At 39.3% G+C, this 21,169-nt stretch overlaps 1 protein-coding gene across 2 annotated transcripts in view; it reads left to right on the top strand.

The window, feature by feature from the left end:
* Positions 1-21,169, top strand: part of CELF2 (CUGBP Elav-like family member 2) — a 456,142-nt gene that overhangs the window by 128,575 nt on the left and 306,398 nt on the right. For both annotated transcript variants that reach the window (XM_039386308.1, XM_027728230.2), the window contains exon 2: positions 18,058-18,093. Coding sequence is in view for 1 of the 2 variants with exons in the window: in XM_027728230.2 (XP_027584031.1) it covers positions 18,058-18,093 (36 nt within the window). In the remaining variant the exon portion in view is untranslated. The remainder of the gene's footprint in view (positions 1-18,057; positions 18,094-21,169) is intronic.

Here is a 21,169-nt window from a genome sequence, read left to right as displayed (position 1 = left end):
GGTCCCACTTTTCCTCTTGTGCAGCAGGTGTGGTCACTGCAAGCAATTGGCACTAGAAAGATAAATCTTTAATTTTCCTAAACACACATGCGATGAGATACTATTTCTGGAACAGATGGAAGCTGCTTTCCCAAATGGTATTATTGACTAACATGACAATAAATTCTTCCATATATATTCTTATATATATTCCATATAAATTCTTCTATATATTCCACAATAAATTCTTCCATATATTCTTCTATATATATTGCAGTGCTCCTTCCTGAAGGGACAAATAGACACTTCCATTTTTGCCTTCTCTGATCAGAGCAATCAGCATGTCCATGGCATCTAAAGATGAGTATTTCCCTGCTCAAGTGAATATCAAGCAGCAAATCTCCACTCCACGGGCAAATGAGGTGTGCCAGGCATTTTAATGAGGGGGTAGGTTAGCCAGGTTATAATTGTCTTTAATTTGCACTTCGAGAAGCTGTAACATTTACCTGAACATGACTGGCACTGGGAGAAGGGAGAAATTATGTCGTACTTTTGAAAAAAAATCAAAGAAACAACTTCAGATCTTGTATTTGAAACAGAATATCCTGCTGACTGACCACGCACATTGGTAGCAGTAGGATTTTTTTGATCCATAGAGCTGAATGATCGCTGCCAGTAGTGAACACAAGAAATTAGTTCCATGGTGGAAAGCATATACTTTTGCTTTTATTTTATCTTTTACTTTTTCTTTTTCAAGAGCGTTTCAGAATGCTCAGCCCTTTTTTCTACTGCACGTTGAATTCCTGCTCTTTGCTCTGTTGTCCTCGGAGACTTGGAAAATTTTTTAACTGAGGTTATCTGAGGTCTAGTTTGGTTATTTTTAATAATGAGAAGAAGAGGCTGTCCTTCCCATCCTGCCCACTATTGCACCATTTTACAGTAAAGTATAATTTCCTTCATAGTGAGAAATGGGTGATGTAACATCATATCTAGTGCAGGCCTGTGCACCAGTCCTGGCACCTCTCATGAACTTGCAAACCAAGACTGTTTTCTTATTCTGCTGTGTCTTGCAAACTTCCCCTCTTTCTTTGCAGAAGTTCTTGAAGAAAATACCCATAGGCTTTAATTTCATCATTACTGCTGCATTTTTTGTTATTTTTCAGCTTCTGCAGTGAATGGTTTTTGCTGTCAGTGCTTCTGTTCTGTAGGAGGGAGCTGTGGGTGGTTACAGCTGTAACGTGTGCGCCATAATCTCGAAGCATTTGTTAAAAAATTTCCCGTTTGCTCTGTTTCAATTTTTAACCGGTTGAGTGGCGTGTGCTGGTGCCCTGGGGTAGCCTTGCTGCTCTGGCATCACAGGTTGAATTGCGTCCCACCAACATTTGGAGCACTTGTAAATTGCAGCAGGAGCCCACAAGACCCACAGCCTCCAAAGAGAGGATGAGATGAGGGATGAAGGTTGTATTTTGAGCCTAGCAATCACTGTGTGTGGGAATTGAGGGGAGAGGCTTCTGAAGCTTTGATTTTGTGTTCGGTTTAATTTTTTTCTCCCTAATCTTCTGGCCAGCCAGTCCACAACCCACATTTCTGTTGAAGTCTTGAGGGCATATTAGAGGACAGTGGGAGTTTTCTTGTTGGTAGCCAACAGCAGAAGGGTTGAAGTATTGATAGGGAAATGTGAGAAAAGGATACTGCTTCCTAAGAGGAAGCAGAAGGCATGAACAGCAGGTTCGAATGGGAAGAGAGATTTCAGATTAGGGAAGAGGAGGAAAGAGACCACTGATTGCCTTGGTTTACATCCATCCCAAGTACCTGGGAGCACATGGTTGTTGTGTCCTCGTGTTAACACTCTCCACAAGTCCTTTTTTTTTTTAACTTTCCTTGTTGCGATGATGTGATATTTGCAATGCACGTTTCCTTGATACTGTTGTTATAGAGACATTTCTCCTCTCCTTGTGCCAACTATTAAGAGCCATCATGTGCAATGGCATTTGAGCTTATTCTTCTCCTGGCATTAGCAGAGAGATTTCTTCTCTTTGTAAATGTTGAAATGTTTTGCAGCTTAGCTATAAATATAGCAAAATCATGTTGCTTTAGTTCCAGCATCTGGTAGGATCACTTTAAAATATAATTGAGTAAAAATTAGAATTTAAGCAGCAATTTTGTCACTATTTTGTTATGTTAAAACCAAAAAATTCAACTTTTTTTAGTCATGATATGGATAAACAAATCTTTCTTTCAGGAAGCTAAAAATACCTACAAATGCAGTCTCTTTTTCTCAGATTGCTTGCAATTTATATTAGCAGTGGCTTCACAATTTGAAGTGTGGATCTGCCTATTGAACAGTCTGTAGGCTAATGGATATAGGATTGTGGGCTTTGCCAGGGAGACAGACAGACATGAAACCCTGGCTGCCTCTTGTTTTCTATTATGGATGTTCACTTTTGAGAATCTTGTAAAGAAATGAAAGGCAGATGAAACATGTGTGTCTCATTGCTGTACAGACAGGTTCCTGCAACGCTGAGTGTGCACCAGGGATACAGGAATCAGTTCTCTACACTGCTAAAACTGAGTGTTCAACCCCTCTCTTGGAGGAAGCATGTGGCAGATTTGTGGTAGGGTCTAAAATGAAAATAGAGGATCTATCTATTCTCTCTCTACTCTCCCCCTCCTGTCCCCCTTTTTTCTTTCTTTCTCTTTTTTTTTTTGTCGTAGAGGGGGGGGGTGGGGGGGCAGCTGGGGAGGGACACAAAGACCTTTGAAATTTTGTCCTAGGTTTTGTCTTTTCAATTCAAACTTCTCATTTTCAGTGCAGAAGTTTTGTTTAACCCCAATAGTACATACTACTATGTGTTCAGGAGAGGTGGCTGCCTGGAAGAAGTTTGGGAGCCCTTTTGTGAACTAATTGTGAGTTTAGTATCTCGGCCCAACCTTCTTCTCAGCAGTGACAGGTATCCATCCTCCCTTTTGCAAAGTAATTCAAGCATTCAAATTCCCTGTTTGTTTTAAATCAGTTGATGAAACTTCTGTGATACTCTGCAAAGAAATATTTATTTATACGTACACAGAGAGCCTGCAGAGCTGGGGCAGAGAAATTACTCTCTTTCAGTCTCAGAGCTCCTCATTCAGTAAGTTCATCTTTGCAAGGGTGAAATATTTTTATTATCCCTGGTTTTTAATTTGTGTTTCTGTGTAAAAGTAGTAAGACTATTATTTGGGAAAATAACTGAGCCATGGATAATTTAATTGTTGGGTTTTTTTTCTTCTGCTGACTTGAAGACTGAAGACATACATGGGAGATCTGTGGCTGTGTCTGGAAATTAATGTCATTAATCCCTGCTTCTACTGCAGCTACTTTGGGGGAGGATTTTCTTGGTGAACAGTGTTTGTGCTAGACATTTGTGCTGCGGCTGGAAACTTGTTACATCTATTAAAAATGTGTAAGAGGTGGACCCTGCCTGAAGAGCTTCATCTAAAGTTAATCAAAGAAGGTAACGCAGGCAAAGAATGGAGTGACTGCAGGCTTCCCAAGTCCCATGATTTAGACTATGTTGTTCTTAATATATACAAAGGCCTCACCATTTAGAAGAGACAGCCAGTAGAAAAAGAGAGCTGAACACAGTTTGGTGGTTGTAATTTGCTATCTTTTTGCATCACAACACTTATTTTGCAGCGTTCGGAAAAGATGCGTTACAGAGTGAGAGAATTTTACATGCCATATCTTCATTTAAAAGCTGTGGCACACATTAAATTTAATTACTCTCCTTCTATGGCTTAAATTGAGGGCAGCTTCAGAAATGAGGGTGGCTTCTATTAAACTTAATTACTTTTCCCTGCAGTCTGCATGGTTAGTAATCATGGGTAGATTCTAAACAAAGATACAGTAGAGAGATTCTTTTATGAGAATAGGGCTGGAAAGTAGCCTATAAAATATAGAGAGATGCCAAATACCTTTTATATTCAGTTTTAATTTATTATTGTTATAGTTAGCTAGTACAATAACAATAATGTTTCAGCATGATTAAGAAGGTATTGCTGGGGAAGGGGTGTTAGTTGAATTTGGCCTTTCAATATTTAAGCAATGAATTTTTCAATTTCTTCAAGTTCTTTTGCAGATTTATGGGGTGAAAAAAGGTTAATGATAGAATTTTTTTTACAATGTGTTCTATTGACTATAGATGGCAGATCTGACAGTTAAAATGAAAATTGTTCCAGAGGAAACTTGAGTCAAACTAATTATTTGAGATGTTATAGGGATGTATAATTATATTCACCTTTAAAAAAAAAAAAAAACAGGGAAAAAAGTTTTATTACAACTGTGCTTTTTAAAGAACAAGTGGAGAAATAAAAGCAGTAATTGTTCTTAATTATAGCTAACTGTAATTGCACACAACCGCAATATGCAGCACATCAGCAGCAGATTAAGAGATCCTGGCATATGTGTAGTGTACAGAGCAACTCTGAGCAGAGGTGTAGTTTTATGAATACAGTTACGTATAATTTAGGTCTCCTACTTCAGATTCCATCCGTGTTGATTTCATTTTATTTTTATGGCTATTATGGCAAGATGATTGTCAGCTGGAAATTGCTGCTGGAATGATTTCTCTGCGTACAAACCAGTCAAAAACGTTCAAAAGGAAAACTTGTTTCTTTTACACCAGCGATGTGATGTGACCAGGGGAGATTTTCTCGAATGCCCTTGTGTACCTACTGATGCAGATGGATGGCTAGCAGGATTTTTTTCTGAAGCATCTCAGTATAATCAGCGCCGAGCTCCCGAGGATTCTGCAGCATGGTTGGAAATCTTTGTTAGCAATCTATCTACAAGTTTTTTTAGATTCAAACCCTCAAAAACCGGTAATAAACCCTCAATAACCGGTGAGTCTTTAGACGATGTGAAAACGCTGCTTTCAGGAATGTGAATACCTAAAGGTAGACTGATTTCTTCTCTTTGCACCTGATTTACAACCTCACTTTTTTTCAACTGTGTGCACACAGCTCCTGTTTTTGAGTGCAGTTTCACCTGTAAAACATTGAGCTGTCAATAAAGAGTGAACTTGAGAGGGAGTGTAGATGCTTAAAAGAGGCTGCTGAGCTTCAAAAATACTGTGTGTTTCCTACTCCAAAACAGATCATTGCTGAAGGAGCAGGGGTCAATGAGCACCATGCTACCAATGAACGTGTGCGTGGTCCTATGATGGTGATTTCTGCATCTCTTCGGTGCTTCAGATGCATTCAGTCTTTGTCTTGACACGCCAGGAATCCTCTCCCATGTTCCCAACATGTTTTAAGCTATTCCTTTTACCCAAAAATAAATAAAACCCATCTGTCACTGAATGCCTTCCTTCCCAAACACCTTTTTGCAAAATGTTTCAGACCTGGGCCAGTAAAAGAGTTAATCTTAAAACTTTGTGGATCAGAAGGGATCCTTTAAACTGCTGACAGAGGGTTGATTTTTTGCCCTATTTACTGGTGCAAACTATAGCTCCAGCTGTAAGAAGCTGTGCTTCTAAGTTTATTTGACTCTGTAGTCTGTGAAAAGTGTCGATGTCTCCCCCAAAGCAGCAGAGAAAGCTTTCTGAAAGAACTGTGTGCTTTTAAGAAAGGAAGTTCACCAAGATGGACAATGACGCACAAGAAGTGAGTGGCAGATATATTCAAGAGTGAAAAGCGGCATCAAGAAATTGGGCAAAATCACTCACAGCAAAAAGAAAAGGTAAAATGGATGACTGAGCACACAAGCAAACATGCAGAGATGTAGATATAATAGAAGTTAAACTCATTCTTGCAGGTAGCAATAAGAAATCAAAACTTGTTTTACTGCGTGGAGAATCTCGTGGTAACTGGCATGTTCTAAATGAATCGTTCAGTTCAAATGGCAGCACTGTAGCTAAAATGTATCTATTACAGGGCTGCTGATAAGCAAATGTGAGCAGTATTTTTTGACAGCCAGTTGTGGTTGTTTTTTAATAAATCTGTGTTAAGTAGAAAAGGAGTAAAAGCTGACACCCACATAACAATCCACTTTGGCTACTGCTTTCTCGCTCCAAGTATAGATGGATGCATTGACCCAGATCAGAAATTCTTGAAGGATAATTCTGGTTAGTAGAAGCCAACATGGAATTAGATGTGTATACATTTGTGTATGTGTTCCCAGAAAAGCTAATGATACGATTGCAAATGCTGAACATGTTCCCCACTCCTCTTTGTTAATACAGTGTTGCTTATGCTCTGCAATAAACTATTATTTCTGTGCTATTTCTGTAATTACATTTAATAATCGTCTCTCACAGTCCAATAGTATCAAACGTAGGAGTCTTTTCAACAAACTATGATAAATAGCTCCTTGCAGAACTGTTGTACTTGCGGAAGCTTTATGGCTCTCTTTGTAAGATTTGTCATTTTCTTAATGCAGCTTCAAAAAGCTTCTGAGCTTTGTTATGGACCATCACTGTATTTTTCCCTTCCCCCTCTGCCTTGGAGTGTAGCTGGGTAAATGAAGCTTAATGTGCCATTTCCAAGCACTGTGACACTCCTCCAGGGCTGGTTACATTTACCATTGCTAAAGTATAAATAAGTGAGTTTTAATGAGCAGGAATGGTTGCTAATAGCCGATTCAGGTACTTAGTAGTCCATGTTATTTAACTGTGGTAGAATTACGAAACATAAATGGTCTGATGATTAATAGATGAACCTGCTACATATTGCAGCCTAATAGTTTTTGCCATTAAAGAACTATCTTAACATCTTTTGGTTTGGATGTGGCTGGGGAGAAAAGGGCTTGCTTGTAGATTTATATCACTGGTAACTTACACTTTAAAACACTTTATATCGTAATTTCACAACACCATCTACATATTGTTCAGTAACATTTATGAACTTGTTAGAGAATAATGGTACTTGTGTACTTCAATTTCCCGAGGTGGTCAGCTCAGCAGATTTACTCTCTCTGTTTAGGGTTGTCAAAAATAAACTCAACCCATCCTTTTAAGGTCAAAAATAAGACAGTGAGTTAGATCTTAATCTCTTTTCTTCTCCTGTCCCATTAATTTTGAGCAGCGGTAGAAGGACCAATAAGCACAAAACTTGACGGTGGTTTTTTAAACATTTCTGATTTGTGTGAGGACAGGTGGCAAGAGAAAAAAAAAAACCGAGGCAAGAAAATAACAGATGAACAAGAAATGAGCAAAAATGAAGAAATAATAGCATCCAACATCTGTTGCAGTTTGTGCTGAGATACTCCAGAAGATACTGCAGTATTTATGGAAATATGAGGACTGTTTTGAACTGCAGCTAATGGGACACAGACTGCTGGCTGGCAGCCTTGTTCAGAGTCCTTTCTGCATTTTTCCTATTCCATCCCGTGTTTCAACCTGGTATCGTTGTATTTTAGATTACAAGGAGGAGATGCCAGGACAGAAAGGAACTAAGCAGTGAATTTATACTTGACTCATCATCATGGCTGGGCTTCGTGAACAAAGATTTGGGAAGGGCTCTACCCACGTTTGTTTTAAGCGCGCTGGTGGCTAAAAAGGCCAATGCGAGATAGGCGCGTCCGGTTGCAAAAGTCACAGCAGAAAGACTCCTTAGGTGGAATATTCTTTCTGCGTTGTCTTTTCTCCTCAAGAGTGATCCTGTGTGCGTTCTCAAAAGCATCCGCAGCATTAAAGATGGTGTGTCTCCAGGCCTTCCAATTGGAGGCCGGAGTAAACCAGTTATGGTGTACAATATGGCCGAGGCTGAGATGTTGTTTCAGGGAGTCCTTGTATCTTCTCTTTGGGGCTCCTCTCATGTGGCAGCCAGTGGCAAGTTCACCATAAAGCAAGATCTTAGGGAGGCAGTGGTCCTTCATCCTTGAGACGTACCCTGACCATCACAGCTGTGTTCTCATCAACATGGCCTCAATACTTGTGATTGCTGCTTGTTCTAGAACAGACGTGTTAGTCACATAATCTGACCAGTGGATGTTTAGAATTGTACGGAGACAGTGTTGATGGAAGCGTTCTAGGAGTTGCAGGTGGTGGCAGTAGATGACCCATGATTCAGACTCATATAGAAGAGTAGACAGCACTATGGCTCTGTAAACACTGATCTTTGTACTTTTCTTCAAGTGTTTATTTCGCCAAACTCTTTTATGAAGCTTTCCGAAGGCACTGTATGCCTTTGCTAACCTGTTGTCTATCTCTCTGTCAGTCTTACCGTCCATATACTTGACTACCAGCTGGAGAAAGGAAGTAACTGTTTCAGCAGGTGGATGAAAAGACAATATGGGCAGATGTCTGAAGGAAATGTTGGCAACACTGGTGTTCCAGGTAGAGACAAGCTGTTTTCAGCAGTTCCTGTACCTATCTGATGCTAAAGAAAAGCAAGCTTTTCCAAAGTCATGGAATGCTTCCCCTGAGGCTGGGTTAAAGTAGCGACAGCGTTTATCAGGCCAGGTTTGTTTCCATAGCAGGCAGTGCAGGTAGAGCAGTTTGCATCTGTCCGTGGTACAGCATGTGGCCATGTCCAGCATCCCTCCTACTGTGTGGCACTTCAGCAAGAGTTGATCTTGTGGGATTTCTGGTATTTGTTCCTTCTGATTGGAAAAATACGGCAAGAGTGCACTGCCCTCAAAACTGAAAGTGGAAAGACCCCGCCCAAAGCCTGGAAGTCTGTGGGATCTTCAGGGGGGTTGTTTCTTTGTTTTGTTGTTTCGTTTGGGGGAGGGTTTTGTTTTGTTTTGTTTGGATTTTGTGTGGTTTTGGGTTGGATTGGGTTTTTGTGAATTGAGCAAAGAAGACCACCCCCTTCCTAACTTACGTTAGTTCTTCTAAGGGACCTATACCTCAGTATCACAGTTTGTTCTAGAAGTCCCTCAGCTTCACAAAACTTCAGAGATCCCCAAATGCACGTCTCAGCCCAGTATGCATTGGCTAAGAAAATGAGTAACTACTTGAATACATAATAGCTGAAGTCTTCAAGTTGTTCTGCTTCACTAAAGTATTTAGAGATCAGTATGAGATGTCATTTCCAAGCTTGGCATTTCTTGGCAGAGAATCAAAAGTTACTTCTCTGAAATAAGTTTAAATAAAGCCTCCAAATTTTGTGAGTGGCTTGAAGTCTGTGTATATTAGTGAAAACATCTGACAGCAGGGAATACCAAAGTTTTGAACTGTTAGCATTGCAAAATTTGATGGGGAATATAGGTGTGAAGAGTGAGGTGTGGGTATTCAATAAAAAACAGTCATTGGGGTGGCTTTTTTTTTTTGGCATTCATCACTGAAGACATCAACATTTTACCCAACCAGCAGCTGCTACATCATAAAAGACACTTGTGTAAATGACAGATATAACTGCGCCTCTCACCCTACACAAACATGACAAATTCTTGCATAACAAAAGATACCTACTGCAGCCCTGTGCAACATCCCAGAAAATAAGGAAATCATCTAGGACATCATCATCTATAGTACTTGAATAATTTCTTTGTCTTCCTTCATATACCTTATGCAACCTTGTGATTGTATGACTTCTTGGGGTTGCTCAGCCTAGAGAAGAGAAGGCTCTGGCCAGGCCTTCTAGCACCATCTAGTACTAAAGAGGATCTACAGGAAAGATGAGGAGGGACCCTTTATTGGAGACTGTAGTGACAGGAGAAGAGGAAATGGCTTTAAACTAAGGAGGATAGATTTAGATTAGATATTAGGAAGAAATTCTTCCCTGTGAGGGTGGCGATGCCCTAGCACAGGTTGCCCAGAGAAGTTGTGGATGCCCCATCTCTGGAAGTGTTCAAGGCCATGTTGGATAGGGCTTTGAGCAACCTGGTCTAGTGGAAGATATCCCCGCCCATGGTGTAATCTTTAAGGTCCTTTCCAACAAAAACCATTTTATGACTCCATAATTCTACTGAATTGGGGGCCTCTGGTGGTCTAGTGGTTAGAGTGTCTGACTCTCACCGCTGCGACCCGGGTTCGATTCCCGGCCCCCTGGGCAGGTGGAGCTCGTCAGCCGTGGAAGGCAATCCACCTAAGAGAAGGTCACTCTAAACAAACCTACATCCTGGGGACCTCACTGCCACTGTCCAAGCTTTGCTCGGCCCCGGCAGATGAACCTCAGGACTAAAGGGTGGGCTCAGTTCAGCGCACACTGTGTCTCACCTAAAAATCCACTGCGCAGGCTGGAAGGGTTAATGACCTTTCCCAAATCTTCGCTCGCGAAGACTGGCCATTATATATAATTTATTAATTCTACTGAATTAGCACATAACCCCTAATTCTCCTTTTGTTCTATATTTGTTTGACCTCAAATTACTGTTGAGACTTTGGGTGTGATTCCCCTCCTTTCATTGTACAGTAAGAAGACATGGTGATAAAGTATAATCACTGCACCAGGGGCAGTGATACCATGAGCTCCAGGTCAGTCAAATGCCAAATGTGTAAGATTTTCTACTCTGGGAGGTTGCATTAGGTTCAATGAGCATATGGGGGAGGAACATCTATTCTGTTTTGGATGATCTTTCTTCTCATTTTGGAGAGAGACAGAGGGTATTTTCCTCCTACTGAGCTCATACAGCTCCCTAAGACAGTTGCCTGTGCATCACTTCTTTCTGTCCCTGTGCTAACAGGGTGATGGTGTAGGAGTTGGTACCCTGGTGGATTCTCCCCCATGTTCTTTCTGCTGCTTCCTGTGTCCCAGAGAGCCAAATTCTGTACCCATGGTGCTTTCTTCCTTCATTTCCAAGCCATCAGCTTTCAAAATGAAGCACTTCCCTGAGAAAACACATGGCAACAGCATTTCCTGTGCTGCAAGAGTCGTGTCTGCAAATCCATGAAGGCAGGGTCTGACCTTGGAGCAAAGCACCAGAGTGGGATCTTTCTTCATTTCTTCTCCATGCCCTGGCATTTCTCCCTGATGACCCTGGCTGAATTGCATCCCATCCATGCCCCCATTACCACTCTCTAAAATGGACACTGCTGTGTTTCTTCCACCTATTAATTTTTATCTTGCTCTTTAATACCAGAGCAGAAGATATATGAGAGAGAAGTTTTCATCTGATGTCCTTGGTGGATAGTTAGACAAGAGGCCAAGATCTTAGCTGGGAGTTGTAGTTAAATTGCAAGGAGGGAGGATTTGGCCTGAATTATGCTTTAACTTGTAAGCTGGCATTTATTTAAGTTGCAAGTTATAATATTACTGTCTTTAAAGATGTTGGGGTGAGAGTTAAATAAAAATTTAATTTTTTATAAAATATATAAAATAGTCACAACGATGAGGGCAGGTTCAATTTGGGGTATTATTTGCATGCAGGATGATGGACTTTGCATTCAGGATACACTAGACTTGAATGGTTTAGGTGGCAGGTGATTATCACTGCATACACAGAGATTTCTTTCCTCTCACCTGAGGAGGAATAAAAAATTCAAAAGTAGCAAATTTAGAATAGTGAAAAATGCAGCTCTTAAAAATAATCGTGGGAGAAAACAACAAGCATGTTTGCTCATGTCCTTTATCTCAGTCAGCTAATCTTGCAGAATGTCAGCTTGCATAGAAATAGATTTTTACATATGAACTTGTTACATCACTTCCTAAAAAAAGAGTATTTAGCTTGTACTTAAATAGCACATTCAGAGACTGTTTATGCAGTATTTCTGCTGTAAATGTGTGATCCTTCTTAGGTAGCTAAGCTCAGTGTGAGGCTTTAAAATGGCATTGTATTTATTTGCTGCTTACTGTGTGAAAGATAAAACACTTACAGAAGTATCAGTTTGAAATCTTGATAGTTTTTAATAGTTTCACTTTTTTTAAAAGATGAAATTGTTTTTGACCGTTTTGATCTCTAGTTGTCATAGGGACCAATTCTACCAAAAAATTATGCTAAAAGCATGTGATATAGAGAAAACAAAGCCTTCTCTGAAATCCACTAAATTAGTCATAGCAAAACTGAATTCAAAATCTAAACCCTGTATTTTATCCAAACGTAGCTTGTTTATGTTCTGTGCTCTAACAAAGCTGAGAAACTACCCAATTTAAGACCAGTGAAATATCTTGTGTCTCACAATGGTATTTCAATACACACTATTAATTCTTCCAAGTCAACTCAGACGTAGTCCCCCATGTGATTTTTAGGAAGAGCAGAAACAACAATGTGTCTTTGAAGGTGCCATTTTTCACCTCAAATGTGAAATCAATGTCCTGACCATTTGTGGTCATTAAAAACCCCACAACACCCTTCTGCATTGACTCCCAAGTCTTGGTGAAACTCCAAGAAAGTAATTATATTCCTCCTGATACAACCTTGCTTTTAAAGCTAATTTAAAGTTCCTCTTCAGCTGTTCTCCCCTGCTTTAAGTGGAAAATCCTTCTTATCCCTTTGTAAACTTTTCTTTAGTTCTGCTTTATACTGACAATTAGTGGCCATCTTTTGCCATGCTGCTGATGCACGTCTGTGCAGGAGCAGCGAGCGTGTCTGCAAGCATGAACCCTACAATTAAAAAAGCTGTTTGTTCATGGTCTGGTTAAAAGCCACTGAAAGTCATGGGATGTATCTCTTTGAGTTGGTGGTCACAGGAGCCATCATCGCTCTAGCTGAGGGGTGTTGTTCAACGGTAAGTTTTGGACCCCTCTCTACCCTGGTTTTCTTGTTTAGCTGAGTCAGTGGTGCAGTGTCTCCCTGTAGGCACAGCCAGGAAAAAGTGGCTAAAAGCACCCAGTGAGTTGTTTTTCCTGGCAAGTCAGATTTGCACTGGGGCAAAACAACGAACAACTTCATGGTTATGCAATATATGAAAATATTCAAGGTAGAACTTCCTAGGTATCAACATGATTGCAGTTTGTTACACATATCTTATCAGCACATTTGACATATCCACCTATGCCCACACTGGCTATTCATGGAAAAAAAAACCACCATAACTTTTCAAGTGATCCTCCCAAATGCCTCATTTCTCTTCAGCTTGTACTTATTTCTGTTTACAAATATATCCCTTCCAGTAAGATTAATGATTGTGTCAGTTTTGAGACTGTGTTTAGTAAAGGGTTGAACGTTTCACCCAAACCAGAAATACCAGCTTAACCTTTGGGTTTTTTTTTTGTACTTCATGGAAATTGAGCACAAGTAATAGAACTAACTGCTGCTACACGTCCCAGGGAATCAAAGGGGTCATGTTCTCCTGCCCTCGAAAAGACAGGACCTTCTAACCCTCCTGGTTAAATATCAGCTGCTGACTTTGGGTTGGACGTTTTTCTTGCCAAAACTGAAGACTCCCATATTCTGCATCTTGAGGCTTTACTGCATTCTTAATAGCACACAGTACAGATCCATTCTCCAGCCTTGCCCTTATCCTCATGTGCCTTCTGTGCCGTAGGCGGGCTTTATCCTCTCCCCAAAGTGTGAGATGGAAAAAGGAAGAACGGTGACACGATTGCAGGAATGTGTTGCTGCCATTCTTTTTGCATCTTCCCCAGCACCCCGACAGATTGCTTAGCTAGAATCCATATGCTTTCCTTTTCAGAAAAAAACTTGTGCTCAGTGGAGACCTACAGCTTCCAAATCATTAAGGGTCATGATACTGCAGAAGAAAAACTGGTTTCTGTGCATAGTCTTGACTTGTATGGTTTGAACTTGGTACTTGGTAAGGTTTCTGGCATACAACTAGCTGAGTTTATACAAGATGACCTCAGCTGCCCTTTAGAACCTTCCCTGTCTCCTGTGCTTCAGTTTACATCTCTGCAGAAGAACATCATAGAATCTTAAACCCAGCAAAAATCATCACAATGCCCTTCCATGAGCAGGGAGACCTTCCACCAGACCAGGTTAGTCCAAGCCCCATCCAACCTGACCTTGAACACTTCCAGGGATGGGCCAGCCACAACTTCTCTTGGCAAACTGTGCAAAATATCGCACAGTTTAACCTCAGAGTTGTGTTGTGCCAAATCCTGCATGTAGGTGGGTAACAGCAGCTGCCAGTCAGCCTCTGAGAGCAGAGCACCATATGATTTCTCAGTGAACAAAACATTTAATACAAACACAACACTTTCCAGATATTATGAAGAGTTTTCCCAAACAACTCTCTTCAAACAGAACTATTAGGCAGTGAAGTCTGTTTGATGATCTTTATGCAGATCTTCCCACTTCCACTTCACTATAAGGTTTTGACTAAAATATTTATACTTTTCTGCTTTGGTATACATCCTACTCCAATCCTACGGGAAGGATTTCTCAGCCTGAAGAGAGAAATGACAAAGTGTGTGTGTGGTGCTTGGTTCATGCTTTCTGGGCTTTAATAATATCTACATAGCCCTCACTTGAGAGTGCAGAACTTCTTCGGTACGTCAGAGCTCTTCGCGGGTCTCATGAGCAATTTGTAAGCCAGCATTTTGCTTCTTTGGAAGACCTCATGTGAGGGTGTAGCATCTTGGGCTGTAGACCTCCTGCCCAGCACCCTCCGGGTTCCAACAGCGCCTTCATCTTCCATATGTACCATTTCTGCTGCCCCAGATCCATCCTTTGTAGCTGAGCACAAAGTGCTTGGAAAATGCAAATGACCTTTCTGGAAATGCTGCAACTGCTCTTCTGTAATGTCACCCTCCATGTAACAGCTTTTCCAGGGTCTATAGCCTTGTCCTCTTCTGACCTTAGCCTTGTTGTGCATTAGCTTATCCCATTCGCATTGGCACTGATTTCAGTGGAATTCGGGACAGCTCCGATGAAGCATTCAAGTTTCCATCCTCACCCTTTTTCAAGGTCATCTTTGCATATCATAGACAGGATGTGAAAATATATGATCTTATATTCATCCTCTTTTTGAGTATTATCCTTCTTTTGCTTTTATCCAAGTGGGTTTTTTTCCCTGTAGATACAGTAAATTATGAGTTATATTTATTGTGTGTGTCATTGGGGAATACTAGGGGCCTGAAAATTGGTTGTACAAGTCTAGCTTCAGTTTCTTGAAATACTACAGAATGAGTATCCATTATCTCTAAATAAACTTTAAGGGTTTTTTTGATGAGTAATTTGCTCCATAAGATTTTCTTTTTTAAACTCCCATGGAATATATTTATAGAGCAGTGTTTCAATTCCTAATATTTATAGGACACTTACAGTGGACATTCACCATCTTCAGCAGTCCACATGCCATTTATTTTCAGTGGCATTGCAGGGATAATTGTGTTTGTTTTCTAAGAAAATATTTTTAGTTTCATCATCTAAAGGGAGTTTTAATTTGTTTTTACGGTATAAGTGTTTACTGAGTTGATGAGAAGCAGTGAAATCTTTGGATAGTTGGGAAGTAATCAGACTTCTCCTCTTTTAGTTCTAAGTTTGAGTTTTATTTGAGTTGGATCTGTATTTCAAAAATCATTACCTTACATATTTTTGCTTAAAATTGGAATTTGATCTGACCAAATGTGAAACTGGCAACACAATTAATTACATTAAAAATGTATATGCTAAAGACCTGCAGTGTCTTTGTTTAACATTCTGATCACATTCAGAATTTTTACCACTATATCGACTATTTAATAACTGTTTTCACAACTCTAACATCTCTTGTAGGGAGGGTTATTTAACAAAAATGAAAATCTTTAGAAATTTAAATGCACCAATCACTCACTGCTCTGCTTAGAAGCTGACAGTGTGGTTCCAGTTTAACATCCTCTTTTAGACCTACCTGATTCTGCTCTTTGATGCTTCCTGCAGTACCCACCTGTGATTTGCCTGGTTGTCTCTTTAAGCTGGATGAGCAACTGCTATTTTATAAAATGTGCTCCCACACCCTAAAGCAAAAAGGTTTGGGCTATTCTGCTATTAGAACAGTAATAGGTAGCTAAATGCTATGGAACCCCTTTAGAAAAAGAAACAAAAAACTCCCGGCCTGACTTTTTAGTCCAGATTCTTTCCCTCAAAAAAAAAAGGCATTTCAGTGAAAAGAGAAGATGTCTGGGATTAGCGGTGCAAGGGGAAAAAATCCTGACTGTTGGAATCATTTAGTGATTTGGTTCTTTGATAGGTTATAAAAAATATGATATTAATTCTTTGAACTGTGTAAGCCATGAGTAGGGCTTGGAAAATGAGGCTCTATGATACCAATGTGCGGGAGTTTAATGAAAATAAAATATCTACATGTACAGCTGTATCACATAACCCCATAGAAACCAAGTCTGTATTGCTCCACTCTAATTTAATTTTCTTATCTCTTCACATTCACTTCCTCTTGCTCCTGGCTCTCACCTTTGATGTCATTTATATCATGGACTTTGTTCATCAGAGGCACCTACTAAATACGTACCCATCTGCCTAAGATGGGGTGGGAACCAGCTCTTCTGAGGTGGCTTAAATATCTGCTGGTCTGCTGCTGAATGGTGCTTGAAAAAAAAAGGGTGTGACCCATCTTTTTATTTCTTGCTTATTCTTCTTTGCAACCACTGAACACAGTTCTGACCCGTGCCTTTTGAAGCAAAACACTGGGAGGTTTCAGGCTACCTTCTGTGACCAGCAAACTGCACAGTTTGGAGGTAGAGACTCATGGAAAATGCAAAGCCATGCATGTTTAGAGGGCCCATTTCTTCTTCTCTGACACTGTAATAGAGTCTGCAATTGCCAGTGTAACTATTAAGGAAATAGCCTGGGTGTCACTGTGGGACACTCAATTAAAAAAAAATTATAATTAAAAAAATTAGACCCTTGTAGCTGCTCATATAGTTCATATAGTGCCAAAAAGCACAGGGGACCTAGAAAGACCTCCTGAAGAGGAGCTCTGGGTTATTGTGGTATTTAAGAAAATAATTCTGTAGTTGCCTCATCAAAAAAGTCACTTCAGAACATGGTGAAACTCTAGAAGAGCCTTCAAAAATATATTTCTTTGTGTTTTTTTTTCCTTTGGATTCATAAATAAATTAGGCTTGGGGGTTCAAACTGTGTATATAAGGTTTATACCCTTGCAACAAAAATGCATAGGCTTGGTTCCATACTAAGAGATCATTAGATCCATAGTTTGGGAAATTGTTAAGGCAAGGAAGATTTTGAGACCTGTCTTAATTACTACCACCACCCTTTATAAAAAGGATTCCCTCCCCCATGTGTAAAAGTGGATGGAAGGATTTTTTCTTCCTCAGCTCTAAAGCTCCAAGCTACAGATGTGAAATTTTGCAATTTGTATCTCTGCTGAAGCAAACAGGGTATGAACTAACCTGTTACCTTTCATGCAGCAAACTTAACCATAGGGCAGAGATTTCATACCTGGATGAGAAAAGTGTGAAATGAGATGGACCTCTGGTCCAGTTTAGGACAACAAACCCCCCTATGCCTCTTTGCTGGTTTTTTTTAGGATCTTATAAATGAGAGAGAAAGGAGAAAAGGAGATATCCAACTGTTTTCCTCATGCTTGGATGACATCTAAGCAAACGTGCTGGGGAGGGGAACAAGGACATACAGCAATGGTAGATCTGGGATGTATTTTAAGGACTGTGTACTTAGTTAATGATAATGTATTTAATTGTGCTTTAATGTGACATACCACTACATTAGCCTGCTTTCACCATCACACACTCAGCTTCCCTCAAACAAATTGCAAACCCACAAGAGAGTTTCAGACAAGTAACATTTCCAAATATGAAGTCATGCATTTGGAAAATAACTGTAGTTTAAACCCACCATAAGAAGATTTAACATTAACATGGTATTTTTTTCAGTGCATAACATGATTGTAGAACTGTCTAATGTCTTGCTTTTGCTGCAGCACTTGAAAAAAAAGGGAACATTTTCCATAGGGAAATTGGCCCAGTGCTGCATTTTGGATATGTAAGATCATGCAGTGCTGGCATTTGAAATAGTGATAATTTTATGCCTAAAAAAATGAGTAATTGTACCACGGAGAACTTTATTCTGATGAAATCCTTAGATCACACTCCATCATCTGTTTTTTTCGCATTCTTTTGTATGTGATCATGGGGACATCGCATCTGCAAGCGACGCGTTTGCGTACGAAGCCGTGTACGTGTGTCTGCACTCCTACAAAATACAAGCAGTATAAAGGCTTCTTTAAAATTTCGTAGCTATTTAAAACACAAGTTAATCTTTTCCCACTTTGTGTCTTTCAGAGAGACTGCCACAGAGTTATCTGGAACATTACCAAGGTAAGCAAGTTGCTCTAAACTGCATCTGTGTGTCAGTGTCTGGAAGGTGCTGAAAGAAGCACGACCTTTTGAGCCAGAACATGATCCTTTTCCTAAGGAAAACTGCTGGGATACTGAGAACTGGGGCTGCATGCCACAGACACTGAAATACTGGCACAGCCAAACCCACACAGTTAAAGCAACATGTTGAAGTGGCTTTGAGGCTCAGCACAGTTGTGCTCCTGATGAGAAAAATCCCAGCTGTGGCTTCCTTCCAGCTGTGCAATTATACCCATTGCAGGTGGTTTGGCTTTTGCTTTACATTTCACCTGAGGCATGAGGGGAGGGAAACCTGGAGGTAGGAGGAAGAAACACTGTGATCTTAAGACATTTTCATTTGGAAAGCAGCTTAGACCAGATTCTTCTGTGCTGAGAAAGCTTTTCATAAAATAATAGAACTAGACAAGACTCCCAGGCTGTGAGAGAGGTTTTTGAAGAGAGACCTGCCTACATATTGTCAGAGGGTGCAATAAAATGCTGTAATCATACAGAAAGGTGGAGAGAAGGGAAACACAAAAATCTGATATGGTAACCTGTCACTTAGGAGAGATGCCTGTGAGTTAAAAAAAGGCGTTCTCAGTCCACTTGTACCTTCTGTCACCAGTTTTGCTCTCTGAGATGCAGGGGGTTTTAGTGATGTCATGGTTTTGGGGGGTTTTGTTACCCTCTGATTAAAAGCAGTGTTGTAGTTCAGACAATATATAGTGTAAAAGGAATATTTCAACAAGAAAGTCAGTTTTCTTTAAACATGGTAATACATATAAGTTATTTCTACTTCTAAGGCAGTGAAAAAATACATGCCTTTCTTTAGGGTGTGTGTGGTATATACTAGTTGACTTGCTTATATTGATAAGCTGTAAAAATGTATATTTTCACTGTATGTGATGTTTTTCCACTCTGTAAATAATTTGTTCTGTTGGTACAAACTTGTGTGATTTATGTAATTAGTTTATTTAATAGATAAATTTCTTTTTATGGCTGTCACTTGATATCCAAAGTTGTTTAAGGAAATATGCTGGTGAAATTTTGCCAAGTGTTTGAAGTGCTGACCAATGATCAGGCCTACATGACACAAAAGATTTTTTTAATCTTTCTTGCAAAATAATTGCAATTCTTCCTACTTACCAAAAAAAAAAAAAAAAAAAAAAAAAAAAAAGATTCAACAAAGTAACCATGTCCTTGATTAGGAATGTCAACATCAATGCTTAGCTGTATCTTTTACTGGTTTTAGTGTTAAAATATTTCCAGTTTGACTGCATACCCCAATTGGTTAGGTATTATAGGACTAATATACTGGAAACATGAAGTTCTTATACTGCAGAAATGAATTCCACTTCAAATTAAAGTTAAAATGAGATACATAAGTGCTTGAATAAACATCCTGTTTTGTACTTGCCATTAATGATTGTCTAAATGTGCTTTTTGAATTATTACCACAAGGCTTTAATTTCAACTGTAGCAAGATGTCACAAGTAAAAATCAGATTATACCAGCAATGTGCACAAGGGACTGTAATTGTGTTATAAATATTAAACCAAATGATCTTGTCATGATTTAAAACAAATGTTTCCAGCTGGGTGCAGGTTGGCTTGTCCTCCAGCCTTCAGGATTCACCTGTTCCTGCATCTCTCTAAACAAGCAGTTCTTTGGGGTTTTTAATCTTATGGTGTGATGTACTAATCTAATATTTTTTGTTCTTTCAAACTTCAAGAGAATCACTTTGGTATTATTAATTCATAACAGTGAAATAGCCTAATTTCCCCACCGACACCACATCTTCTTCCATCTTCACCCTGAAACTACGTTACAGCACAGAAAATTCTAGGTGTTGCACCTTGCTGGAATTAATGACCACTTTCCCATCATCACTGGGCGTGTTGTATTTTGTGCACTGGGGCAGAGCAAGCCCCCTATAACTCTAGAAATCCTCAGATAAACAAGATGCCTTTTCTCGGAGCAGTAATGACTCGTGGATGTATTTGTACCCAGGATTGCTCAAATCTTTTACAAGCATTTGTAAACCTGGTGAAAGGGGGTTTTCAACTGCAAATGATGTAAGTGTGAACAGATGTGTCTGTACTTGGAATATTTTGTCTGGCTGTCAGGAAAGTTTAGGCACTGGCGGCACGAATGTTTTTTGTTGTCATTAGAAAAATAAAAAAAAAAAGAAAAGAAAATTCTCAAAAACTCCTTCTGAATTTTTCATAGATTAATTAAAGAAGAGGAGTTAGGGATTTGCTCCTTTAAAGCCCTGTAATTAGTCAGAACTTACAGAAAAGAATATTGTGAATATTTTTTCATCTTCTATAATAACCAAGAAAAGTCACGTGTGTACATTTTTCAAAAAAAGCAAATATAACAAAGTGACTTGGTCAGTGGTGACTTTTTAATATAGTAATTTTCCATTAAATGCTGCTGATGGTTCTCTACTGATTATATTTAAGAGGAAGAAGAGATTACACTACTTCTCCGCTGAAATATGCATAACATTGATAGACAAAAGTAGAAAAATGTGAGTTGGTGGACATCATGTAGAAGGAAAGCTAATAGATTAACTCTGCTCGTAGAAAGATATAAAAATATTCAGCACAATTATATTGTGTCAGTTCTAATTTACCAGTTATTCCTGATGATTTGAGGAAGCTCAGGCTAGAGAAAGAATTGAAAATTCAAACTTAAAATGTGATAAAGAAGCTTTACAATTTTTATATTAAATGACATTATTATAGCTATGAATGTATATTGTTTTTTCGAAGAAAGGCTTTCTGTGCGCAACAGCACATCAAAGAACAGATCTTCAGAAGGAAAACTTTATAATAATATTAAGTTGTTCATAGCATGACCTATTTAGAGTACTCAGATACTTCTTGTTGTAGACTACATAATTAAATTTTAAATGGAACATGATAAAGAAATTATACTGGTGATCTCTGGAGATTTGAATACCCTATTTGGATCTTTACAAGAGTGTAGCGAAGGCATACTTTTAAAATTTAATAAAGGTCTGGCCTATTTTTTTTGCCTTTTAGATGTTCTA

The sequence above is a fragment of the Pipra filicauda genome, unplaced genomic scaffold (assembly GCF_003945595.2).
Source record: "Pipra filicauda isolate LSUMZ 115617 unplaced genomic scaffold, ASM394559v2 scaffold119_size3216105_pilon, whole genome shotgun sequence".
NCBI lineage: Eukaryota > Metazoa > Chordata > Aves > Passeriformes > Pipridae > Pipra > Pipra filicauda.
Note: the sequence above shows the minus strand (reverse complement) of the source record. Positions and strands in the feature narration are given on the sequence as shown.